A 27,873-nucleotide genomic window follows, 5' to 3' on the forward strand; every position below is an offset into this window, starting at 1 on the left:
GTAGCATAAGCACTAGAATTTTGACTTTAGCAAAACGTCTTTGCCGAAGTCTTTTCATACTAAAGTGATACTGTACATGAAAAGGATATTACAACTGTAGCCTATTTACAATCAAACACGGATGTGGATTCTCATTTTAAAGTAAGCAATGATCCACCCTACTGCCATAAGCAATTGTTTGTTGACATGCTGTGATTTCTAAATGTATATTTTCTCAATGGGTTAGCCCACAGTGTCATCACCGTGAACTTTGACATAACTTCCTCTGATTACTGTGTACAGTATATTGCTCCAAGTCCCGCCTTCAGATTGGGCGTGCGTTGGTAGCGCAGGTGTGATTGTATCCATTCTACATATCTAGAGATAGCCTGGCCCTGAGGTTAACTCCCTCAGCGTTCGCGTTCGATCCTGATAAATTAAATAATTCACTCATTTACTTCGAGTCCACGAAGTAGCGGTTCCCCTGATTTTCCCCGCAGCCAGGTGTGTTCGGAAAGCTTAACGTTCCAGGATTGGGAGGAATAGGGAGAAGAGCGCGCACCGAGATACCTGTGAAACTACGGTTGTAAATGAGGATCTGATTGCCACGGACATCGAACACGTCTAAGACATTTCCTGGCTAAAATAACAACTCATATCGAGGCTTAAAGCAAGTCGTTTCTTTACGAAGGATCATCATGAAGAAATCAGGATATTCAGGTAGGTGTGCCATTTGATGGAATATTTATTATGGATACTCCTGTTGTTGTTATTACTTTGCTGTAATGTTATTATAACACTTAACATTGTTATTTTACAGTTGTCCATCTATATGTGCACAGTACCAGCTTCAATTATGTAACTTTAGGTTACTTGTAAATATGTAACTTTAGGTTACGTGTACGCGCGCGGGCGCGTAGGTTATCTGTGTTGAGTGAAAGTGAACGTGCCCCAGAGAGATACATGCACATGGACACGGGATAATGATTTCTTTTCCTGTACTCTAAAGGTCAGTTATGATTGCCACCATGATCCCTGACCGAGTCACTAAGCTCCAACCACTTCACAGTATCCCACCATCCCACCTTCATCGTTTAACTATTGAGTGATATACTGTTTCAACACATCTTGCTGTTCTGTTGATTGTGATGAGTTATTAGATATTATAAACTGGGTGATTCGAGCCCTGAAATTCGATCGGTATGACAAAAATGTATTTGTACTGCTTTAATTATGTTGGTAACCCGTTTATAACAGCAATCAGGCACCTCTGGGTTTGTGGTATATTATGGCCAATATACCACAGCTAAGGGCTGTTCTTCGCACGACACAACGTGGAGTGCCTAGATACAGCCCTTAGCCGTGGTATATTGGCCAAATACCACAAACCCCGAGGTGCTTATTACTTAAAGGTAGTTGATCATCAAGTTACCCTTGTTGTGAATTTCCCCTTTCAAAGAGCCTCACATGAAGCCAGGCGTGGCAATTTCTGTTAGTCTTTGACTAAACAATGTCTGTCTATTGACAATAGTTAAGTCTGACTGTATTCTTGCTGTCAAATAATTCACAAGATGTTTGAAAACTTTGTCTAGAATGGCAAAGAACTAACAAGAGCCATTAGTGAACTCACCTGACCTCTAATCTGTTGGTATAATGAAAGGTGCTTTTCAAGGTCTGGAGGTCACACAATGGCCAAAGATACCTAATGAAACCCTCAAGAAGAATATGATGTTTACTTGCAGTATGGTCTCTATGTATCATTTGATGTAGATTAGAGATGAATAATACATTGATGTGGTAGAGTGTGTTTCCATTTGAGATAATGTCTCTTGACAGTTTGGTTGCAAATACAGTTGATTGACAGGTTGATGGACCTCTCACCACTGCTTCCTCTCCACTGCCCTGCAGCAAGACAAGGGTTATGTCCTACATTTACATTTACATTACATTTAAGTCATTTAGCAGACGCTCTTATCCAGAGCGACTTACAAATTGGTGCATTCACCTTATGACATCCAGTGGAACAGTAGTGCATCTAAATCTTTTAAGGGGGGTGAGAGGGATTACTTTATCCTATCCTAGGTATTCCTTAAAGAGGTGGGGTTTCAGGTGTCTCCGGAAGGTGGTGATTGACTCCGCTGTCCTGGCGTCGTGAGGGAGTTTGTTCCACCATTGGGGGGCCAGAGCAGCGAACAGTTTTGACTGGGCTGAGCGGGAACTGTACTTCCTCAGTGGTAGGGAGGCGAGCAGGCCAGAGGTGGATGAACGCAGTGCCCTTGTTTGGGTGTAGGGCCTGATCAGAGCCTGGAGGTACTGAGGTGCCGTTCCCCTCACAGCTCCGTAGGCAAGCACCATGGTCTTGTAGCGGATGCGAGCTTCAACTGGAAGCCAGTGGAGAGAGCGGAGGAGCGGGGTGACGTGAGAGAACTTGGGAAGGTTGAACACCAGACGGGCTGCGGCGTTCTGGATGAGTTGTAGGGGTTTAATGGCACAGGCAGGGAGCCCAGCCAACAGCGAGTTGCAGTAATCCAGACGGGAGATGACAAGTGCCTGGATTAGGACCTGCGCCGCTTCCTGTGTGAGGCAGGGTCGTACTCTGCGGATGTTGTAGAGCATGAACCTACAGGAACGGGCCACCGCCTTGATGTTAGTTGAGAACGACAGGGTGTTGTCCAGGATCACGCCAAGGTTCTTAGCGCTCTGGGAGGAGGACACAATGGAGTTGTCAACCGTGATGGCGAGATCATGGAACGGGCAGTCCTTCCCCGGGAGGAAGAGCAGCTCCGTCTTGCCGAGGTTCAGCTTGAGGTGGTGATCCGTCATCCACACTGATATGTCTGCCAGACATGCAGAGATGCGATTCGCCACCTGGTCATCAGAAGGGGGAAAGGAGAAGATTAATTGTGTGTCGTCTGCATAGCAATGATAGGAGAGACCATGTGAGGTTATGACAGAGCCAAGTGACTTGGTGTATAGCGAGAATAGGAGAGGGCCTAGAACAGAGCCCTGGGGGACACCAGTGGTGAGAGCACGTGGTGTGGAGACGGATTCTCGCCACGCCACCTGGTAGGAGCGACCTGTCAGGTAGGACGCAATCCAAGCGTGGGCCGCGCCGGAGATGCCCAACTCGGAGAGGGTGGAGAGGAGGATCTGATGGTTCACAGTATCGAAGGCAGCCGATAGGTCTAGAAGGATGAGAGCAGAGGAGAGAGAGTTAGCTTTAGCAGTGCGGAGCGCCTCCGTGATACAGAGAAGAGCAGTCTCAGTTGAATGACTAGTCTTGAAACCTGACTGATTTGGATCAAGAAGGTCATTCTGAGAGAGATAGCGGGAGAGCTGGCCAAGGACGGCACGTTCAAGAGTTTTGGAGAGAAAAGAAAGAAGGGATACTGGTCTGTAGTTGTTGACATCGGAGGGATCAAGTGTAGGTTTTTTCAGAAGAGGTGCAACTCTCGCTCTCTTGAAGACGGAAGGGACGTAGCCAGCGGTCAGGGATGAGTTGATGAGCGAGGTGAGGTAAGGGAGAAGGTCTCCGGAAATGGTCTGGAGAAGAGAGGAGGGGATAGGGTCAAGCGGGCAGGTTGTTGGGCGGCCGGCCGTCACAAGACGCGAGATTTCATCTGGAGAGAGAGGGGAGAAAGAGGTCAGAGCACAGGGTAGGGCAGTGTGAGCAGAACCAGCGGTGTCGTTTGACTTAGCTAACGAGGATCGGATGTCGTCGACCTTCTTTTCAAAATGGTTGACGAAGTCATCTGCAGAGAGGGGAGGAGGGGGGAGGGGGAGGAGGATTCAGGAGGGAGGAGAAGGTGGCAAAGAGCTTCCTAGGGTTAGAGGCAGATGCTTGGAATTTAGAGTGGTAGAAAGTGGCTTTAGCAGCAGAGAGAGAAGAGGAAAATGTAGAGAGGAGGGAGTGAAAGGATGCCAGGTCCGCAGGGAGGCGAGTTTTCCTCCATTTCCGCTCGGCTGCCCGGAGCCCTGTTCTGTGAGCTCGCAATGAGTCGTCGAGCCACGGAGCGGGAGGGGAGGACCGAGCCGGCCTGGAGGATAGGGGACATAGAGAGTCAAAGGATGCAGAAAGGGAGGAGAGGAGGGTTGAGGAGGCAGAATCAGGAGATAGGTTGGAGAAGGTTTGAGCAGAGGGAAGAGATGATAGGATGGAAGAGGAGAGAGTAGCGGGGAGAGAGAGCGAAGGTTGGGACGGCGCGATACCATCCGAGTAGGGGCAGTGTGGGAAGTGTTGGATGAGAGCGAGAGGGAAAAGGATACAAGGTAGTGGTCGGAGACTTGGAGGGGAGTTGCAATGAGGTTAGTGGAAGAACAGCATCTAGTAAAGATGAGGTCGAGCGTATTTCCTGCCTTGTGAGTAGGGGGGAAGGTGAGAGGGTGAGGTCAAAATAGGAGAGGAGTGGAAAGAAGGAGGCAGAGAGGAATGAGTCAAAGGTAGACGTGGGGAGGTTAAAGTCGCCCAGAACTGTGAGAGGTGAGCCGTCCTCAGGAAAGGAGCTTATCAAGGCATCAAGCTCATTGATGAACTCTCCGAGGGAACCTGGAGGGCGATAAATGATAAGGATGTTAAGCTTGAAAGGGCTGGTAACTGTGACAGCATGGAATTCAAAGGAGGCGATAGACAGATGGGTAAGGGGAAAAAGAGAGAATGACCACTTGGGAGAGATGAGGATCCCGGTGCCACCACCCCGCTGACCAGAAGCTCTCGGGGTGTGCGAGAACACGTGGGCAGACGAAGAGAGAGCAGTAGGAGTAGCAGTGTTGTCTGTGGTGATCCATGTTTCCGTCAGTGCCAAGAAGTCGAGGGACTGGAGGGAGGCATAGGCTGAGATGAACTCTGCCTTGTTGGCCGCAGATCGGCAGTTCCAGAGGCTACCGGAGACCTGGAACTCCACGTGGGTCGTGCGCGCTGGGACCACCAGATTAGGGTGGCCGCGGCCACGCGGTGTGGAGCGTTTGTATGGTCTGTGCAGAGAGGAGAGAACAGGGATAGACAGACACATAGTTGACAGGCTACACAAGAGGCTACGCTAATGCAAAGGAGATTGGAATGACAAGTGGACTACACGTCTCGAGTGTTCAGAAAGTTAAGCTTACGTAGCAAGAATCTTATTGACTAAAATGATTAAAATGATACAGTACTGCTGAAGTAGGCTAGCTGGCAGTGTCTGCGTTGTTGACTATGTAGGCTAGCTGGCAGTGGCTGCGTTGTTGACACTACACTAATCAAGTCGTTCCGTTGAGTGTAATAGTTTCTACTGTGCTGCTATTCGGGGCTAGCTGGCTAGCTAGCAGTGTTGATTACGTTACTTTGCGTTAAAAGAACGACAATAGCTGGCTAGCTAACCTAGGAAATCGCTCTAGACTACACAATTATCTTTGATACAAAGACGGCTATGTAGCTAGCTATGTAGCTAGCTACGATCAAACAAATCAAGCCGTTGTACTGTAATGAAATTAAATGAAAATGTGATACTACCTGTGGAGCGAAGCGAAATGCGACCGGGTTGTTGAGTGCGGAAGTTCTGTTCAGTAGACGTTGGCTAGCTGTTGGCTAGCTAGCAGTGTCTCCTACGTTAAGGACGACAAATAGCTGGCTAGCTAACCTCGGTAAATTAAGATAATCACTCTAAAACTACACACTCTAAACTACACAATTATCTTGGATACGAAGACAGCAAAGACAACTATGTAGCTAGCTAACACTACACTAATCAAGTCGTTCAGTTGAGTGTAATAGTTGTGCTGCTAATCGGTAGACGGTGGACGTTAGCTAGCTGGCTAGCTGCTGGGCAGATAGCAGTGTAGACTACGTTAGGACGACGAAATACGATAATTACGCAATTATCTTTGATACAAAGACGGCTATGTAGCTAGCTAAGAAGAAATTGCTAAGATTAGACAAATCAAACCGTTGTACTATAATGAAATGTAATACTACCTGCGGACCGAGTGCGGATGCGACCGCTCGCTCCAACCCGGAAGATTGGAGCGAGCGGTCGCAACACTGCTTCCTCTCCACTGCCCTGCAGCAAGACAAGGGTTATGTCCTACAACACTGCTTCCTCTCCACTGCCCTGCAGCAAGACAAGGGTTATGTCCTACAACACTGCTTCCTCTCCACTGCCCTGCAGCAAGACAAGGGTTATGTCCTACAACACTGTTTCCTCTCCACTGCCCTGCAGCAAGACAAGGGTTATGTCCTACAACACTATTTATTTGTTTCGCCAATGGACAGATGTGTACATGTCATCTTCTCCATGTATTTACTGTGATTGTGATATATGTTCGGCCCAACTAGCTATTTAACATGAACGTACTAACTGTAAGTCACTCTGGACAAGAGTGTCTGCTAAATGAATAACATGACAAATGTAAATGTAATGTGGTATACAATATACAGGCCTCATCAAATTACTTAATATCTGGTCTACAGGTGATGATGATTGGCTAACAGATTGTCTGCTCTGGTCCTAAATGTCTGCCGTCTGAATGTGTGCCAGTGAGATGCCATACATGGGTGGTGCATTAGGAAAGTTACTCTCGAAGAGCCTTGGAGACAAGGTGTTATATCCATCCATCCATCCATCCATCCATCCATCCATCCATCCATCCATCCATCCATCCATCCATCCATCCATCCATCCATGATACTCAGCATGGAGACAAGGTGTTATATCCATCCATCCATCCATCCATCCATCCATCCATCCATCCATCCATGATACTCAGCATGGAGACAAGGGGCTATATTCATTCATCCATCCATCCACGATACTCAGCATAGAGACAAGGTGCTATATTCATTCATCCATCCATCAATGATACTCAGCATGGAGACAAGGGGCTATATTCATTCATCCATCCATCCATGATACTCAGCATGGAGACAAGGGGCTATATTCATTCATCCATCCATCCATAATACTCAGCATGGAGACAAGGGGCTATATTCATTCATCCATCCATCCATCCACGATACTCAGCATATAGACAAGGTGCTATATTCATTCATCCATCCATCAATGATACTCAGCATAGAGACAAGGTGCTATATTCATCCATCCATCCATCCACGATACCTGCATAGAGACAAGGTGCCATATTCATTCATCCATCCATCAATGATACTCAGCATGGAGACGAGGTGCTATATTCATTCATCCATCCATCCATGATACTCAGCATGGAGACGAGGTGTTGTATTCATTCATCCATCCATCCATGATACTCAGCATGGCGACGAGGTGCTATATTCATTCATCCATCCATCAATGATACTCAGCATGGAGACGAGGTGCTATATTCATTCATCCATCCATCCATGATACTCAGCATGGAGACGAGGTGTTGTATTCATTCATCCATCCATCCATGATACTCAGCATGGCGACGAGGTGCTATATTCATTCATCCATCCATCCACCCATGATACTCAGCATGTAAACATGGTGCTATATTAATTCATCCATCCATGATACTCAGCATGGCGACGAGGTGCTATATTCATTCATCCATCCATCCACCCATGATACTCAGCATGTAAACATGGTGCTATATTAATTCATCCATCCATGATACTCAGCATGGAGACGAGGTGTTATATTCCATCCATCCATCCACAGGGTTCAATTCTCGGGCCGACTCTTTTCTCTGTATATATCAATGATGTTGCTCTTGCTGCGGGCGATTCCCTGATCCACCTGTACGCAGACGACACCATTCTGTATACTTCTGGCCCTTCCTTGGACACTGTGCTAACGAACCTCCAAACAAGCTTCAATGCCATGCAACACTCCTTCCGTGGCCTCCACCTGCTCTTAAACGCAAACGCTAGTAAAACCAAACTCATGCTTTTCAACCATTCGCTGACCGCACCCGCCCGCCCGCCCGACTAGCATCACCACTCTGGACGGTTCCGACCTAGAATATGTGGACAACCATAAATACCTAGGTGTCTGGCTAGACTGTAAACTCTCCTTCCAGACTCATATTAAACATCTCCAATCCAAAATAAAATCTAGAATCGTCTTTCTATTTCGCAACAAAGCCTCACCGCCAAACTTACCCTAGTAAAACTGACTATCCTACCAATCCTCGACTTCGGCGATGTCATCTACAAAATAGTTTCCAACACTCTACTCAGCAAACTGGATGCAGTCTATCACAGTGCCATCCGTTTTGTTACAAAATCACCTTATACCATCCACCACTGTGACCTGTATGCTCTAGTCGGCTGGCCGTCGCTACATATTCGTCGCCAGACCCACTGGCTCCAGGTCATCTATAAGTCTATGCTAGGTAAAGCTCCGCCTTATCTCAGTTCACTGGTCACGATAACAACACCCACCCGTAGCACACGTTCCAGCAGGTATATCTCACTGATCATCCCCAAAGCCAACAGCTCATTTGGCCGCCTTTCCTTCCTGTTATCTGCTGCCAGTGACTGGAACGAATTGCAAAAATCGCTGAAGTTGGAGACTTTTATTTCCCTCACCAACTTTAAACATCAACTATCTGAGCAGCTAACCGATCACTGCAGCTGTACATAGTCCATCTGTAAATAGCCCACCCAATCTACCTACCTCATCCCCATACTGTTTTTATTTTATTTAATTTTCTGCTCTTTTGCACACCAGTATCTCTCCTTGCACATCATCATCTGCTCATTTATCACTTCGGTATTAATCTGCTAAATTGTAATTATTCGCTCCTGTGGCCTATTTATTGCCTACCTCCTCATGCCTTTTGCACACACTGTATATCCACTTTATTTTCTCTACTGTGTCATTGACTTGCTTGTGTTATTGGCTTGTTTATTGTTTACTCCATGTGTAACTCTGTGTTGTTGTCTGTGTCACACTGCTTTGCTTTATCTTGGCCAGGTCGCAGTTGCAAATGAGAACTTGTTCTCAACTAGCCTACCAGGTTAAATAAAGGTTAAATTTTAAAAAATATTTTAAAAATCCATCCATGATACTTAGCATGGAGACAAGGTGCTATATTCATTCATCCATCCATCCATAATACTCAGCATGGAGACGAGGTGCTATATTCATTCATCCATCCATCCATGATACTCAGAATGGAGACGAGGTGCTATATTCATTCATCCATCCATCCATTCATAATACTCAGAATGGAGACGAGGTGTTATATTCCATCCATCCATGATACTCAGCATGGAGACGAGGTGTTATATTCATTCATCCATCCATCCATTCATAATACTCAGAATGGAGACGAGGTGTTATATTCCATCCATCCATCCATCCATGATACTCAGCATGGAGACGAGGTGTTATATTCATTCATCCATCCATCCATTCATAATACTCAGCATGGAGACGAGGTGTTATATTCCATCCATCCATGATACTCAGCATGGAGACGAGGTGTTATATTCCATCCATCCATGATACTCAGCATGGAGACGAGGTGTTATATTCCATCCATCCATGATACTCAGCATATAGACAAGGTGCTATATTCATTCATCCATCCATCCATGATACTCAGCATGGAGACAAGGTGCTATATTCATTCATCCATCCATCCATAATACTCAGCATATAGACAAGGTGCTATATTCATTCATCCATCCATCCATCCATAATACTCAGCATATAGACAAGGTGCTATATTCATTCATCCATCCATCCATCCATGATACTCAGCATATAGACAAGGTGCTATATTCATTCATCCATCCATCCATAATACTCAGCATATAGACAAGGTGCTATATTCATTCATCCATCCATCCATCCATGATACTCAGCATGGAGACAAGGTGCTATATTCATTCATCCATCCATCCATAATACTCAGCATATAGACAAGGTGCTATATTCATTCATTCATCCATCCATCCATGATACTCAGCATATAGACAAGGTGCTATATTCATTCATCCATCCATCCATCCATGATACTCAGCATGGAGACACGATGCTATATTCATTCATCCATTCATCTATGATACTCAGCATAGAGACAAGGTGCTATATTCACTCATCCATTCATCCATGATACTCAGCATGTGGACGAGGTGCTATATTCATTCATCCATTCATCTATGATACTCAGCATGGAGACGAGGTGTTATATTCCATCCATCCATGATACTCAGCATGGAGACGAGGTGTTATATTCCATCCATCCATGATACTCAGCATATAGACAAGGTGCTATATTCATTCATCCATCCATCCATAATACTCAGCATATAGACAAGGTGCTATATTCATTCATCCATCCATCCATAATACTCAACATATAGACAAGGTGCTATATTCATTCATTCATCCATCCATCCATGATACTCAGCATATAGACAAGGTGCTATATTCATTCATTCATCCATCCATCCATGATACTCAGCATATAGACAAGGTGCTATATTCATTCATCCATCCATCCATCCATCCATGATACTCAGCATGGAGACAAGGTGCTATATTCATTCATCCATCCATCCATCCACGATACTCAGCATGGAGACAAGGTCCTATATTCATTCATCCATCCATCCATAATACTCAGCATATAGACAAGGTGCTATATTCATTCATCCATCCATCCATCCATAATACTCAGCATATAGACAAGGTGCTATATTCATTCATCCATCCATCCATCCATGATACTCAGCATGGAGACGAGGTGTTATATTCCATCCATCCATGATACTCAGCATGGAGACGAGGTGTTATATTCCATCCATCCATGATACTCAGCATATAGACAAGGTGCTATATTCATTCATCCATCCATCCATAATACTCAGCATATAGACAAGGTGCTATATTCATTCATCCATCCATCCATAATACTCAGCATATAGACAAGGTGCTATATTCATTCATTCATCCATCCATCCATGATACTCAGCATATAGACAAGGTGCTATATTCATTCATCCATCCATCCATCCATGATACTCAGCATGGAGACAAGGTGCTATATTCATTCATCCATCCATCCATCCACGATACTCAGCATGGAGACAAGGTGCTATATTCATTCATCCATCCATCCATAATACTCAGCATATAGACAAGGTGCTATATTCATTCATTCATCCATCCATCCATAATACTCAGCATATAGACAAGGTGCTATATTCATTCATTCATCCATCCATCCATGATACTCAGCATATAGACAAGGTGCTATATTCATTCATCCATCCATCCATCCATGATACTCAGCATGGAGACAAGGTGCTATATTCATTCATCCATCCATCCATCCATGATACTCAGCATGGAGACACGATGCTATATTCATTCATCCATTCATCTATGATACTCAGCATAGAGACAAGGTGCTATATTCATTCATCCATTCATCCATGATACTCAGCATGTGGACGAGGTGCTATATTCATTCATCCATTCATCTATGATACTCAGAATGGAGACGAGGTGTTATATTCCATCCATCCATGATACTCAGCATGGAGACAAGGTGTTATATTCATTCATCCATCCATCCATGATACTCAGCATGGAGACAAGGTGCTATATTCATTCATCCATCCATCCATGATACTCAGCATGGAGACAAGGTGCTATATTCATTCATCCATCCATGATACTCAGCATGGAGACAAGGTGCTATATTCATTCATCCATCCATGATACTCTAATGGTGGTTCACCCATTCTTTCACCCTTAATGGTGACTCACTCACTCACCCATTCTTTCACCCTTAACGGTTTCTCAGTCACTCACCCATTCTTTCACCCTTAATGGTGGCTCACTCACTCACTCATTCTTTCACCCTTAATGGTGGCTCACTCACTCACTCAGCCACTCTTTCACCCTTAACGGTTTTTCAGTCATTCACCCACTCTTTCACTCTTAATGGTGTCTCACTCACTCCCTCAGCCACTCTTTCACCCTTAACGGTTTCTCAGTCACTCACCCACTCTTTCACCCTTAATGGTGGCTCACTCACTCACCCATTCTTTCACCCTTAATGGTGGCTCACTCACTCACCCACTCTTTCACCCTTAATGGTGTCTCACTCACTCCCTTAGCCACTCTTTCACCCTTAATGGTGTCTCACTCACCCACTCTTTCACCCTGAATGGTGTCTCACTCACTCAACCACTCCTAGAACCCACTCTATTTGCTTTAACCTACAGCTTCCTTTCTCTGAGGTTGCGTCCCAAATGGTACCCTATTCCCTATATAGTGCACTATTTTTGACAGGGGCCCATATAGGGGCTAGGCCATTTGGGGCACAACCTGAGTCTCCAACCCTAAGCCCTTGGCTCTGTGCTGCTCTGTGTAGTGTACACAACCCATTCCCATTGAATGTCTCCTTTCCCACAGTTTGCATCGGAGCAGGGAGTGCATGTCTGGTCATGTCGTCGTCATCTGTCCTGTTTGTCTCCCGCCGGAACGTGTGCGGAGCTGCTGTCACATTCTGGGCATATTTGTTCAGCTCTGGAGATGGAGAAGGTTGTCTTAATGATCAGTGTGGGGGTGTTTGGGGAAGGTTGTCTTCATGATCAGTGTGGGGGTGTTAGGAGAAGGTTGTCTTCATGATCAGTGTGAGGGTGTTAGGAGAAGGTTGTCTTAATGATCAGTGTGGGGGTGTTTGGGGAAGGTTGTCTTCATGATCAGTGTGAGGGTGTTAGGAGAAGGTTGTCTTCATGATCAGTGTGAGGGTGTTAGGAGAAGGTTGTCTTAATGATCAGTGTGGGGGTGTTTGGGGAAGGTTGTCTTCATGATCAGTGTGAGGGTGTTAGGAGAAGGTTGTCTTCATGATCAGTGTGGGGGTGTTAGGAGAAGGTTGTCTTCATGATCAGTGTGAGGGTGTTAGGAGAAGGTTGTCTTAATGATCAGTGTGGGGGGGGGGAAGGTTGTCTTCATGATCAGTGTGAGGGTGTTAGGAGAAGGTTGTCTTCATGATCAGTGTGAGGGTGTTAGGAGAAGGTTGTCTTCATGATCAGTGTGAGGGTGTTAGGAGAAGGTTGTCTTCATGATCAGTGTGGGGGTGTTAGATCAGTGAGAAGGTTGTCTTCATGATCAGTGTGGGGGTGTTAGGAGAAGGTTGTCTTCATGATCAGTGTGAGGGTGTTGGAGAAGGTTGTCTTCATGATCAGTGTGGGGGTGTTAGGAGAAGGTTGTCTTCATGATCAGTGTGGGGGTGTTAGGAGAAGGTTGTCTTCATGATCAGTGTGGGGGTGTTAGGAGAAGGTTGTCTTCATGATCAGTGTGGGGGTGTTTGGAGAAGGTTGTCTTCATGATCAGTGTGAGGGTGTTAGGAGAAGGTTGTGTTCATGATCAGTGTGAGGGTGTTTGGAGAAGGTTGTCTTCATGATCAGTGTGGGGGTGTTTGGAGAAGGTTGTCTTCATGATCAGTGTGAGGGTGTTTGGAGAAGGTTGTCTTCATGATCAGGTGGGGTGTTAGGAGAAGGTTGTCTTCATGATCAGTGTGAGGGTGTTAGGAGAAGGTTGTCTTCATGATCAGTGTGGGGGTGTTTGGAGAAGGTTGTCTTCATGATCAGTGTAGGGAGGTGTTGGAGAAGGTTGTCTTCATGATCAGTGTGGAGAAGGTTGTCTTCATGATCAGTGTGAGGGTGTTAGGAGAAGGTTGTCTTCATGTCAGTGTGGGTGGAGAAGGTTGTCTTCATGATCAGTGTGGGGGTGTTAGGAGAAGGTTGTCTTCATGATCAGTGTGAGGGTGTTTGGAGAAGGTTGTCTTCATGATCAGTGTGGGGGTGTTAGGAGAAGGTTGTCTTCATGATCAGTGTGGGGGTGTTAGGAGAAGGTTGTCTTCATGATCAGTGTGGGGTGTTAGGAGAAGGTTGTCTTCATGATCAGTGTGGGGGTGTTAGGAGAAGGTTGTCTTCATGATCAGTGTGGGGTGTTAGGAGAAGGTTGTCTTCATGATCAGTGTGGGGGTGTTAGGAGAAGGTTGTCTTCATGATCAGTGTGGGGGTGTTAGGAGAAGGTTGTCTTCATGATCAGTGTGGGGGTGTTAGGAGAAGGTTGTCTTCATGATCAGTGTGGGGGTGTTAGGAGAAGGTTGTCTTCATGATCAGTGTGGGGTGTTTGGAGAAGGTTGTCTTCATGATCAGTGTGGGGTGTTAGGAGAAGGTTGTCTTCAGGGTGTTAGGAGATCAGTGTGGGGTGTTGGAGAAGGTTGTCTTCATGATCAGTGTGGGGTGTTAGGAGAAGGTTGTCTTCATGATCAGTGTGGGGTGTGAGGATGATCAGGTAGGAGAAGGTTGTCTTCATGATCAGTGTGGGGGTGTTAGGAGAAGGTTGTCTTCATGATCAGTGTGGGGGTGTTAGGAGAAGGTTGTCTTCATGATCAGTGTGTGAGGGTGTTTGGAGAAAGGTTGGGGTGTTAGGAGAATGTCTTCATGATCAGTGTGAGGGGTGTTTGGAGAAGGTTGTCTTCATGATCAGTGTGGGGGTGTTTGGAGAAGGTTGTCTTCATGATCAGTGTGAGGGTGTTTGGAGAAGGTTGTCTTCATGATCAGTGTGGGGGTGTTTGGAGAAGGTTGTCTTCATGATCAGTGTGGGGGTGTTAGGAGAAGGTTGTCTTCATGATCAGTGTGAGGGTGTTAGGAGAAGGTTGTCTTCATGATCAGTGTGGGGGTGTTTGGAGAAGGTTGTCTTCATGATCAGTGTTGAGGGTGTTAGGGGAGAAGGTTGTCTTCATGATCAGTGTGGGGGTGTTAGGAGAAGGTTGTCTTCATGATCAGTGTGGGGGTGTTTGGAGAAGGTTGTCTTCATGATCAGTGTGAGGGTGTTAGGAGAAGGTTGTCTTCATGATCAGTGTGGGGTGTTTGGAGAAGGTTGTCTTCATGATCAGTGTGGGGGTGTTAGGAGAAGGTTGTCTTCATGATCAGTGTGGGGGTGTTAGGAGAAGGTTGTCTTCATGATCAGTGTGGGGGTGTTAGGAGAAGGTTGTCTTCATGATCAGTGTGGGGGTGTTAGGAGAAGGTTGTCTTCATGATCAGTGTGGGGGTGTTAGGAGAAGGTTGTCTTCATGATCAGTGTGGGGGTGTTAGGAGAAGGTTGTCTTCATGATCAGTGTGGGGGTGTTAGGAGAAGGTTGTCTTCATGATCAGTGTGGGGGTGTTAGGAGAAGGTTGTCTTCATGATCAGTGTGGGGGTGTTAGGAGAAGGTTGTCTTCATGATCAGTGTGGGGGTGTTAGGAGAAGGTTGTCTTCATGATCAGTGTGGGGGTGTTTAGAGTGGGCTACTATCAGAGATGGGGGTTTGACATCAGAACTGAAACTGTGTGTGGAGATACTGTACAGGGATATGGGTCTGTGTGGGGATGGGATATAGATGGTGTGTGTGTGTGTGTGTGCATACTGTATATACACACACTGAGCTGTATGTTTCTCTCAGTATTATTTTACAGTATTTCAGAGTGTGTGTGTGTGTGTATTTGAGAGAGTGCGTGTTTGTCTGACTGTATTCATCATAGACTGAATATTAGGGTGCTCACTTCACACATGCTAGTGTCAGTGTGTGTCTGACCCTGGTAGCTGAGCCCTGTATGTGGAGCTGTTCTCTGCCTTGTACGCCACTCCCTCAGCCTGGCGGATCAATCAGTAACCTGCACATGAATAACAACCACACAAAGAAGAGGCTAGGACACACACACACACACACAGGCTCATAATTTACAGAGCCCACAGCACTGATTTACTCATAATAGGGTATCCCTGGGTCTGGTATGCACTTTCAAGTCCAAGCCCAAACACACTACTACTACCTCTGACTTATTGCAAGCACCGCTCTGCATTATGGCTTTTAACATTGTTTATATCCACAGACAGGCTTTGATTTGCTGTGTGTAAAGATATTATTAGATGGAACTTGAAAGTCAACCTATAAACTCTGTTGAGAGACACTATTTGCCCTGTTATCTTGTCAAGTATGCCTAGGATGTCCAAACCATCAATTTGTGTGAGAGGCCTGTGTGAGAGAGGCCTGTGTGAGAGAGGCCTGTGTGAGGGAGGCCTGTGTGAGGGAGGCCTGTGTGAGGAGGCCTGTGTGAGAGGCCTGTGTGAGAGAGGCCTGTGTGAGAGAGGCCTGTGTGTAACAGGGAGAGGGATGAGCTCACATGTTATGCATGTGTCGTTGGTGCTCTTCTGTCTGTCTGGCATCCTCTATCTTATAACCCCCCCCCACACACACACACACTTTAGGACTCCTTTAGGTATAAAAAAAACAAAAATCATTTGGCCTTACTGCTATTAGCCAGTAGAAACACATTGAATAACAGATTCAGACATGGAACAACAGATAGTCAAAAAATAAATAAATCAGTCATTTATTTATTGATATTTTTTTACCCATATTTTACAACAAACTACTTCCATATATAGACTACCGGTCAAAAGTGTGCAAAGCTGTCATCAAGGCAAGTGGTGGCTATTTGTAGAATCTCAAATATAAAATATATTTGGATTTGTTTAATACTTTTCTGGTTACTACATGATTCTATATGTGTTATTTCATTGTTCTGATGTCTTCACTATTATTCAACAATGTATAAAATAGTAAAAATAAAGAAAAGCCCTTGAATGAGTAGGTATTGTAAAACCTTCGACCGGTAGTGTACTTCCATAATTGTTTTTAGCTGGTACCCTGTAACGGCTTTCTAATGGTGAAGGAGAGTCGGACCAAACTGCAGCGTGTCTATTGCGATTCATCTTTAATAAACAAACGTAACACACAACAAAACACTAACACTACAAAACGAAAACAGCCTATACAAGTGTCTACTAACCTCTAACCAGACATCAAGACACACAGGACAATCACCCACAATACAACCAAAGAATATGGCTGCCTAAATATGGTTCCCAATCAGAGACAACGGTAAACACCTGCCTCTGATTGAGAACCACTTCAGACAGCCATAGACTCTCCTAGAACACCCCACTAAGCTACAATCCCACTATACACACATACCAAAATCCCAAGACAAAACACACCACAATACAAAAACTCTATGCCACACCCTGGCCTGACCCAATACATGAAGAAAACACAAAATACTTAGACCAGGGCGTGACATACCCGGCTACTTTCAGACATGTCTTGTGAGGCTTGTGGGCTTCCTGGAGCTCATGGGAAACTCACCTTTTCATAGAGGGGTCATATTATCCCAAACTGTTACAGACGCTACAGACAGAAGTTGTCAGATCGACGGTACCGACTACAGATGAGTCCCATGGCTCTTTCTGGATGTCTCAAGGTCTGACCAACACCGCTGTAGCCAGGCCACCTTCCACCACAGATACACCAACACCGCTGTAGCCAGGCCACCTTCCACCACAGATACGCCAACACCGCTGTAGCCAGGCCACCTTCCACCACAGATACACCAACACCGCTGTAGCCAGGCCACCTTCCACCACAGATACACCAACACCGCTGTAGCCAGGCCACCTTCCACCACAGATACACCAACACCGCTGTAGCCAGGCCACTTTCCACCACAGATACACCAACACCGCTGTAGCCAGGCCACCTTCCACCACAGATACACCAACACCGCTGTAGCCAGGCCACCTTCCACCACAGATACACCAACACCGCTGTAGCCAGGCCACCTTCCACCACAGATACACCAACACCGCTGTAGCCAGGCCACTTTCCACCACAGATACACCAACACCGCTGTAGCCAGGCCACCTTCCACCACAGATACGCCAACACCGCTGTAGCCAGGCCACCTTCCACCACAGATACGCCAACACCGCTGTAGCCAGGCCACCTTCCACCACAGATACGCCAACACCGCTGTAGCCAGGCCAGCTTCCACCACAGATACGCCAACACCGCTGTAGCCAGGCCACCTTCCACCACAGATACGCCAACACCGCTGTAGCCAGGCCACCTTCCACCACAGATACGCCAACACCGCTGTAGCCAGGCCACCTTCCACCACAGATACACCAACACCGCTGTAGCCAGGCCACCTTCCACCACAGATACACCAACACCGCTGTAGCCAGGCCACCTTCCACCACAGATACACCAACACCGCTGTAGCCAGGCCACCTTCCACCACAGATACACCAACACCGCTGTTGCCAGGCCACCTTCCACCACAGATACACCAACACCGCTGTAGCCAGGCCACCTTCCACCACAGATATGCCAACACCGCTGTAGCCAGGCCACCTTCCACCACAGATACGCCAACACCGCTGTAGCCAGGCCACCTTCCACCACAGATACGCCAACACCGCTGTAGCCAGGCCACCTTCCACCACAGATACGCCAACACCGCTGTAGCCAGGCCACCTTCCACCACAGATACGCCAACACCGCTGTAGCCAGGCCACCTTCCACCACAGATACACCAACACCGCTGTAGCCAGGCCACCTTCCACCACAGATACACCAACACCGCTGTAGCCAGGCCACCTTCCACCACAGATACACCAACACCGCTGTAGCCAGGCCACCTTCCACCACAGATACACCAACACCGCTGTAGCCAGGCCACCTTCCACCACAGATACGGATGTGGTGGTTTGAGACGCAGCCCGTGCAAAACAAGAGATATCTCTAGCTTTAACAGACGGATGTTGACCTGGATGTTATTATTATGCTGATGAGATGTCAGTGGACGGGGTTTAATGACGTGGTTTATCATCACGTCAGAAGGCCTGGTCAGCTTTAACAGACGGATGTTGACCTGGATGTTATTATTATGCTGATGAGATGTCCGTGGGAGCCCAGACATGGACAGGGTTTAATAACGTGGTTTATCATCACGTCAGAAGGCCTGGTCAGCTTTAACAGACGGATGTTGACCTGGATGTTATTATTATGCTGATGAGATGTCCGTGGGAGCCCAGACATGGACAGGGTTTAATAACGTGGTTTATCATCACGTCAGAAGGCCTGGTCAGCTTTAACAGATGGATGTTGACCTGGATGTTATTATTATGCTGATGAGATGTCCGTGGGAGCCCAGACATGGACGGGGTTTAATGACGTGGTTTATCATCACGTCAGAAGGCCTGGTCAGCTTTAAGATAAAGACAGAAGCTTTGTTTTCCCACTTCTTCTGGATGTTTGAGTCTTGTATGGAGAAGAATAGACGACAGCTGAGCTACAATCCGTTTTTCATTCTCCCACTCTGAGAGACAGAGGGAATCTATTCTAGACTACAGCCAGGATTCAATCCCAATCGTGTTGTAGATCACTTGACATTTACAGGTAATTTCCTTTTTTGGGCTGATTTCCTTCTCTGCACCGTTTACCGTGAATGTGTCAACATTGCCTTTACATGCTGCATCTCTATCTCTATCTATATCTATAGTGTCCTCCCTCCCCCCTGGTCCTGTGATCTGCTCTACACACAGTACAGGCCCTAGTCTCCATTTCCTACCATACGCCGTGCTCTATACTGTATGGAGCCAGGTCTGAAGTGTCCACTCTGTGTTTATCTGGGACTCCAGACAGGAATGCAGCTCTGTGATGATAGCTGTCTGTCAGGGGTGTGAGATGATGCCAGGGGAGGGGTTGACTGAGGAAGAGCTGTAATGATGTTAGTGTCTTCTATAGTACATAGTGATACATACTGTATGAGGCCAAAGAGCTTTGTCCGTCTGTCTGTCTTTTTGTCTCGCTCTCTGTGTCTCACATATCTCTTGTGGTGTCGCACGCATGCATGCATACACACACTCACACACAGATACACACACACACACCCTTAAGGTTTTCAAGAACAGGATTGGAGTGAATTGTTTCCCCCAAAAAATATTCTGTGACAAAAAAACAAGCCAACATAAACAAACACAAACAAATATGTTACACTTAAACCTGAGATGACCCTGTAGTTTATATACTGTAGATAGACCCCCCTCTCTCTCAATTCAATATGTTACCCTTAAACCTTAGATGACCCTGTAGTTTATATACTGTAGATAGACCCCCCTCTCTCTCAATTCAATATGTTACCCTTAAACCTGAGATGACCCTGTAGTTTATATACTGTAGATAGACCCCCCTCTCTCTCAATTCAATATGTTACCCTTAAACCTTAGATGACCCTGTAGTTTATATACTGTAGATAGACCCCCCTCTCTCTCAATTCAATATGTTACCCTTAAACCTTAGATGACCCTGTAGTTTATATACTGTAGATAGACCCCCCTCTCTCTCAATTCAATATGTTACCCTTAAACCTGAGATGACCCTGTAGTTTATATACTGTAGATAGACCCCCCTCTCTCTCAATTCAATATGTTACCCTTAAACCTTAGATGACCCTGTAGTTTATATACTGTAGATAGACCCCCCTCTCTCTCAATTCAATTTAAGGAGCTTTATTGGAATGGGAAACATATATTTACATTTCTGAAGCAAGTGAAATAGATATTAAACAAAAGTGAAATAAACAATCAAAAATGTCAAATGTCATATTATGTCTATATTACGGTGTTGTAGCGATGTGCAAATAGTTAAAGTACTAAAGAAGGGAAAATAAATAAATATGGGTTGTATGGTGTTTGTTCTTCACTGGTTGTCCTTTTCTTGTGGCAACAGGTCACAAATCTTGCTGCTGTGATTGCACACTGTGGTATTTCACCCAATAGATATGGAAGTTTATCATAATTGGATATGTTTTCGAATTCTTTGTGGGTCTGTGTAATCTGAGGGAAATATGGGTCTCTAATATGGTCGTACATTTGGCAGGAGGTTAGGAAGTGCAGCTCAATTTCCACCTCATTTTGTGGGCAGTATGCACATAGCCTGTCTTCTCTTGAGAGCCAGGTCTGCCTCCGGCGACCTTTCTCTATAGCAAGGCTATTTATTTTCTCATATCAGCACGGATTCCAGGCTAGGAACCAAGTGTTCCAGAGAGAATTTCAAACCCAGAAACTCAATGGACTTTTTAATCTGAGGTTGGGTCCCAAATGGCACCCTATTCCCTATAATAGTGCAGAGCCCTATGGCCCTGGTTAAAAGTAGAGTACTACATAGAGAATATGGTGCCATTAGGGACACAGTCTGAGTTAATTTTAGTTACTGATCTCTACTCTCCCTGCCAAGATGGAAGGCCGATCCATATCTGTTACACTACAAGCCATTGTTTTATTCACTGCTCTTACTTCCAGGCTGTTTCCCTATTGAGATCATAAAAACTGGCTTTAAAAATCTGTTTCCATCATGTTGCTTCACTGATATGTTATTTACTGTTTTTGGTGTGATTGTGATAGTTTATCGTGACTAAACACACCTGTGTCAGTAGTGGTGATAAAATCCTGGGTGAGTTTTGATGAGTGAGAGAAAGGCTTGTGTTCAAAGTTTTCAGTTTTCATAAAACCGGTTTTCAAGTTTAAAGGGGCATTATACTATGAATAAAATTCTAAGTTTGTTAGATGTTTTCTAATGTCCAGATGCGTCCACATCCCATGCCATCGGCTGTGTCGACCCAGCTACTGTATATGCCTCAACACCTAATGAATGGAAAGTATGAGCACCACAAACCAGGAAACTAGACCTACAAGGGGCTTATCTTTTCCATTCATTGTAGATTGTGGCATGTAGCTCAATCTACACAACAGAAAGCCTGGATGTCAATTTATCCCGACAGAACACCAATTTTGGGTTATGAAAACATCTGACAAATGTAGATTGTGAAGTGGAATGTCCCTTTAACAGCATGAGCTTTATCAGTGCTCACTGGTCTTATTGCCATTTAGAAATTAATCTGTCCCCGGTGCGGTCCAGGGTCACGGTCAGTACTATTCACAGTACAGTTCACAGTCTACTCACGGTCACTACTATTCACAGTACTGTTCACAGTCTACTCACGGTCACTACTATTCACAGTACAGTTCACAGTCTACTCACGGTCACTACTATTCACAGTACTGTTCACAGTCTACTCACGGTCAGTACTATTCACAGTACAGTTCACAGTCTACTCACGGTCAGTACTATTCACAGTACAGTTCACAGTCTACTCACGGTCAGTACTATTCACAGTACAGTTCACAGTCTACTCACGGTCACTACTATTCACAGTACTGTTCACAGTCTACTCACGGTCAGTACTATTCACAGTACAGTTCACAGTCTACTCACGGTCACTACTATTCACAGTACTGTTCACAGTCTACTCACGGTCAGTACTATTCACACTACTGATCACAGTCTACTCCCGGTCAGTACTAGGTAAAGACCTTATCTGGGCTCTGTGGGCTGTGAAAACACATGAAAAATGACCATCTCTCCAGTCAATTCCCCCCTGGTTGTCCAATCCCAGCCTCTGTTTCACAGGCCAGTTGTGAAACTGTGTAAACTCTGCGTGGTGTTTGCAGCATACTCTGAACATGTGTAATGAGGGCCATAAAACACAATGGGTCAGATGGATGAGTTGGGAGGAGGGAGGGTTGGGGGGAGAAGGGGGGGGGGGGGGGGGGGGGAGGAGGGAGGATGGGGAAGGGGGATGGATTGTGCTCAACTCTGCCCTCCTGCTCAAACAGTGACTAGCCTCCTTTACAAATATAGTCAAGAAGGATCAAGGGCCATTGAGGTGTGTGTGTGTGTTTGTGTGTGTGTGTTTGTGTGTGCTTGTGTTCACACGCACTAGTGTGAGCGTGTACTACAGGGTCACAGGGTTTAAAGTGCAGGAGACGGCCCTCTCCCCCAAATCCTCTTGTTTTCTCTCCTCAGTCCTCTAGAACCAATAACTCATCATTTCACATGTTTGACGAGGCCTGCACTTGACCGGTCGGATCACTCAATCACACTACATGACACACTGATTGTTCTGAAGCACGGCTGTTCAGACACTTCAGTTCACTAATAACAAAGGACTGGGGAAGCACCAAAGGAAGCTTTATTGTTCATATGAAAACATGAAAATGCTTCACCTGTATAACCGTCGGGGGAAAACATGTGGTTAAGCTGTTGTGAAACAGTGTGTGGTATTTGTGTGTTACATTTGACCACCTAGCCCTGATACATGGCTGTTGAATCCTACGTGACGTCTAAGAGGGAGTCAACAGCCATGTGACAGGGCTATTTACCACCATGAAACCTACATACCACCATCATAAACCTGACATATTGTAACTGATTTGTAGCAGTCCCTCAGAGTTAAAAGGGCCATTCTAGCTTTGTGTGAGGAGATTCACATGACACCTGTATGAGGCCACACCTGTCTCTGAGTAGAGTTGCGGAGAAGGCCACACCTGTCTCTCTGTGTGGTTGTGGAGAAGGCCACACCTGTCTCTGTGTGGTTGTGGAGAAGGCCACACCTGTCTCTTAGTGTGGTTGTGGAGAAGGCCACGCCTGTCTCTCTGTGTGGTTGTGGAGAAGGCCACACCTGTCTCTGAGTAGAGTTGTGGAGAAGGCCACACCTGTCTCTCTGTGTGGTTGTGGAGAAGGCCCCACCTGTCTCTCTGTGTGGTTGTGGAGAAGGCCACACCTGTCTCTCTGTGGTTGTGGAGAAGGCCACACCTGTCTCTCTGTGTGGTTGTGGAGAAGGCCACACTTGTCTCTCTGTGTTGTTGTGGAGAAGGCCACAGCTGTTTCTCTGTGTTGCTGTGGAGAAGGCCACACCTGTCTCTCTGTGTGGTTGTAGAGAAGGCCACACCTGTCTCTCTGTGTGGTTGTAGAGAAGGCCACACCTGTCTCTCTGTGTGGTTGTAGAGAAGGCCACACCTGTCTTTCTGTGTGGTTGTAGAGAAGGCCACACCTGTCTCTGTGTGTGGTTGTGGAGAAGGCCACACCTGTCTCTCTGTGTGGTTGCGGAGAAGGCCACACCTGTCTCAAATCAAATCAAATCCAATTTTATTTGTCACATACACATGGTTAGCAGATGTTAATGCGAGTGTAGCGAAATGCTTGTGCTTCTAGTTCTGACAATGCAGTAATGACCAACAAGTAATCTAACTAACAATTCCAAAACTACTGTCTTATACACACAAGTGTAAGGGGATAAAGAATATGTACATAAAGATATATGAATGAGTGATGGTACAGAGCGGCATAGGCAAGATACAGTAGATGGTATCGAGTACAGTATATACATATGAGATGAGTATGTAAACAAAGTGGCATAGTTAAAGTGGCTAGTGATACATGTATTACATAAAGATGCAGTAGATGATATAGAGTACAGTATATACGTATACATATGAGATGAATAATGTAGGGTATGTAAACATTATATGAGGTAGCATTGTTTAAAGTGGCTAGTGATATATTTTACATCATTTCCCATCAATTCCCATTATTAAAGTGGCTGGAGTTGAGTCAGTGTGTTGGCAGCAGCCACTCAATGTTAGTGGTGGCTGTTTAACAGTCTGATGGCCTTGAGATGGAAGCTGTTTTTCAGTTTCTCTGTCCCAGCTTTGATGCACCTGTACTGACCTCGCCTTCTGGATGATAGCGGGGTGAACAGGCAGTGGCTCGGGTGGTTGTTGTCCTTGATGATCTTTATGGCCTTCCTGTAACATCGGGTGGTGTAGGTGTCCTGGAGGGCAGGTAGTTTGCCCCCGGTGATGCGTTGTGCAGACCTCACTACCCTCTGGAGAGCCTTATGGTTGTGGGAGGAGCAGTTGCCGTACCAGGCGGTGATACAGCCCGCCAGGATGCTCTCGATTGTGCATCTGTAGAAGTTTGTGAGTGCTTTTGGTGACAAGCCAAATTTCTTCAGCCTCCTGAGGTTGAAGAGGCGCTGCTGCGCCTTCTTCACGATGCTGTCTGTGTGGGTGGACCAATTCAGTTTGTCTGTGATGTGTATGCCGAGGAACTTAAAACTTGCTACCCTCTCCACTACTGTTCCATCGATGTGGATAAGGGGTGTTCCCTCTGCTGTTTCCTGAAGTCCACAATCATCTCCTTAGTTTTGTTGACGTTGAGTGTGAGGTTATTTTCCTGACACCACACTCCGAGGGCCCTCACCTCCTCCCTGTAGGCCGTCTCGTCGTTGTTGGTAATCAAGCCTACCACTGTTGTGTCGTCCGCAAACTTGATGATTGAGTTGGAGGCGTGCGTGGCCATGCAGTCGTGGGTGAACAGGGAGTACAGGAGAGGGCTCAGAACGCACCCTTGTGGGGCCCCAGTGTTGAGGATCAGCGGGGTGGAGATGTTGTTGCCTACCCTCACCACCTGGGGGCGGCCCGTCAGGAAGTCCAGTACCCAGTTGCCCAGTTGTCTCTCTGTGTGGTTGCGGAGAAGGCCACACCTGTCTCTCTGTGTGGTTGTAGAGAAGGCCACACCTGCCTCTCTGTGTGGTTGTGGAGAAGGCCACACCTGTCTCTGAGTAGAGTTGTGGAGAAGGCCACACCTGTCTCTTTGTGTGGTTGTGGAGAAGGCCACACCTGTCTCTCTGTGTGGTTGTGGAGAAGGCCACAGCTGTCTCTGTGTGTGGTTGTGGAGAGGGCCACACCTGTCTTTCTGTGTGGTTGTTTTGTGTGTGGAGCTGTAGAGGGCCCTGTAGCGCTTCACTCACCTGTTCAGTCTTGTCCCGGGCTTTTCAACAACACACACTCTCTCACACACACATCTCCTTTGTTCCGACAACACTGTGGGTTCCGCTCTGGGGTTGCTCACACTTTTATTTTCCATTCAGGCTTTACAGGAGCTTGATGATTGGCTCAAACACTGTTGTACTCTGCCAGTGTACCTATGATCTGTCTGGCCACTCCCTAAACTCAGTGTGACTCCTATAGCTACTGGCAGCATTGACTAAATGCCAAATTATGCCATATCGGTTTGGTTGTTGCATGTTTTTTTCTGTTTAACATATTCTGAATGTCAAATTGATGCCGTATATTGTTGGCTGTTTTGTAGTCCTTAGGCCTACATGTGTTACTCTGTCTCACAGAGTTTGGATGCGATATTTATCTATTTGATGGTTTTTGTACTGAACACATGTTTTATTAATGTCTAATCTATTTGGTTGTTGTTGTAGTACATATTTAGCTGTCTCTAGTTCTCATTAGTTAGCGTCTGTTAGTTTCCCATTGAGATTCTGCAGTGTCAGCTATGTTGTGTTGATGTAGCACCTCCCCTGCCTTTCTGTTGTTGTGCTAGAGACTCTAGACTCACCATTCACCTTTCACGAGCTGTAGCTCTCTGTGGCTCTCCAGCATTAGTCACAGAATAAGGTAAACACATGAATTTGCTTCTCTGCCTTGCTCATCATTCATAACTGTAAATATATGTGCTGCCTGTCCCAGGTCAGGTGTGTGTACTTTACTGACATGTCAACATCCCTCATTGACTCACAGCTGTTCAGTTCATGTCCTTATTCTCAGGTGGTTTGAACATGGTTCTATAACAACCATAGCCTCTCCAGGACTGAACATGGTTCTATAACAACCATAGCTTCTCCAGGACTGAACATGGTTCTATAACAACCATAGCCTCTCCAGGACTGAACATGGTTCTATAACAACCATAGCCTCTCCAGGACTGAACATGGTTCTATAACAACCATAGCCTCTCCAGGACTGAACATGGTTCTATAACAACCATAGCCTCTCCAGGACTGAACATGGTTCTATAACAACCATAGCCTCTCCAGGACTGAACATGGTTCTATAACAACCATAGTCTCTCCAGGACTGAACATGGTTCTATAACAACCATAGTCTCTCCAGGACTGAACATGGTTCTAGAACAACCATAGCCTCTCCAGGACTGAACATGGTTCTATAACAACCATAGTCTCTCCAGGACTGAACATGGTTCTATAACAACCATAGCTTCTCCAGGACTGAACATGGTTCTATAACAACCATAGTCTCTCCAGGACTGAACATGGTTCTATAACAACCATAGTCTCTCCAGGACTGAACATGGTTCTATAACAACCATAGCCTCTCCAGGACTGAACATGGTTCTATAACAACCATAGCCTCTCCAGGACTGAACATGGTTCTATAACAACCATAGCCTCTCCAGGACTGAACATCATTTTGATTCAAAGCCCTAGTCTAAAGCTCTCTGCCAAGCCACAGTTTAGATAACAATGATCAATTCCCAATTTAAATCATTAATCCCCATTACTTACAGTGACAGTGAATGGTGAGTCAAGCTATGATACGTCCCAAAAGGCACCCATATTCCCTTTATAGTGCACTACTTTTGACCGGGATCCTAATGGCTATATAGGGAATAGGGTGCCATTTGGGAAGTAAACTGAGTCTAAGTGAGGGATTACAGTAAATAAATCATCTGTTGTCTGAGCTAGCAGAGGTGTGTGTGTGTATGTATGTATGTATGTGTGTATGTATGTATGTGTGTGTGTGTGTGTGTGTGTGTGTGTGTGTGTGTGTGTGTCTGTATGTGTGTGCATGTGTGCCGCATAGTTTCATAGGCCTGTTGCTACTGTTGCTATGGTAACTGGGCCATTTGTGGTCTAGAGGAGCAGGGAGGAGAGGCACATTTGGTTAGTGGCAGGGGAGAGTAGTCGCTCTGTCGAGCTCTCATCCAACCCTGCTTCAGTACAATGTTACCAGGCTCTGTTTAGCTGAGTGAGGGTGTTTTCTCTGGGTTTAGCTGATCTGGTCTGGTACTGGTAGCTTCACTGGGTCTCTGAATGTTAGTTGTATCTATCTGGCAGGAGAAGTGAATGGCTCTGGACTCAGCTAGTCTGGTCTGGTAGCCTCTCTCTGGCCGGTCTGTTGTTTGGTCAGTTGGAGGAGGAATTAGAGCGTGGCTGGCTGTGCTGCTGCTGTTTCTCTGAAGTTACTGGACTGTTGGTTTCTCTCTGATGTCGGTCAGTCTGGGAGAGTCAGGCATTGCTTTCTGTGGCCACAGAGACAAATTCCAGAGCAAACAGCAGTCTGTGGGATCCAGTGGATGTTAGTTTTCTTCCTCATTTTTCTTTGCTCTCTCACACATAGACAT

General features: G+C 46.0%; 1 protein-coding gene across 1 annotated transcript in view; it reads left to right on the top strand.

Annotated features, from left to right (window-relative positions):
* Nucleotides 1-343: 343 nt before the first annotated feature.
* The window catches only part of LOC115127490 (septin-9-like), a 197,642-nt gene continuing 170,112 nt past the window's right edge, over nt 344-27,873 (top strand). The window contains exon 1 of the mRNA XM_065010505.1: nt 344-699. Within this exon, the coding sequence (XP_064866577.1) occupies nt 678-699 (22 nt within the window). The 5' untranslated portion in view covers nt 344-677. The remainder of the gene's footprint in view (nt 700-27,873) is intronic.

This window comes from Oncorhynchus nerka, linkage group LG26, assembly GCF_034236695.1.
Source record: "Oncorhynchus nerka isolate Pitt River linkage group LG26, Oner_Uvic_2.0, whole genome shotgun sequence".
Taxonomy (NCBI): Eukaryota; Metazoa; Chordata; class Actinopteri; order Salmoniformes; family Salmonidae; genus Oncorhynchus; species Oncorhynchus nerka.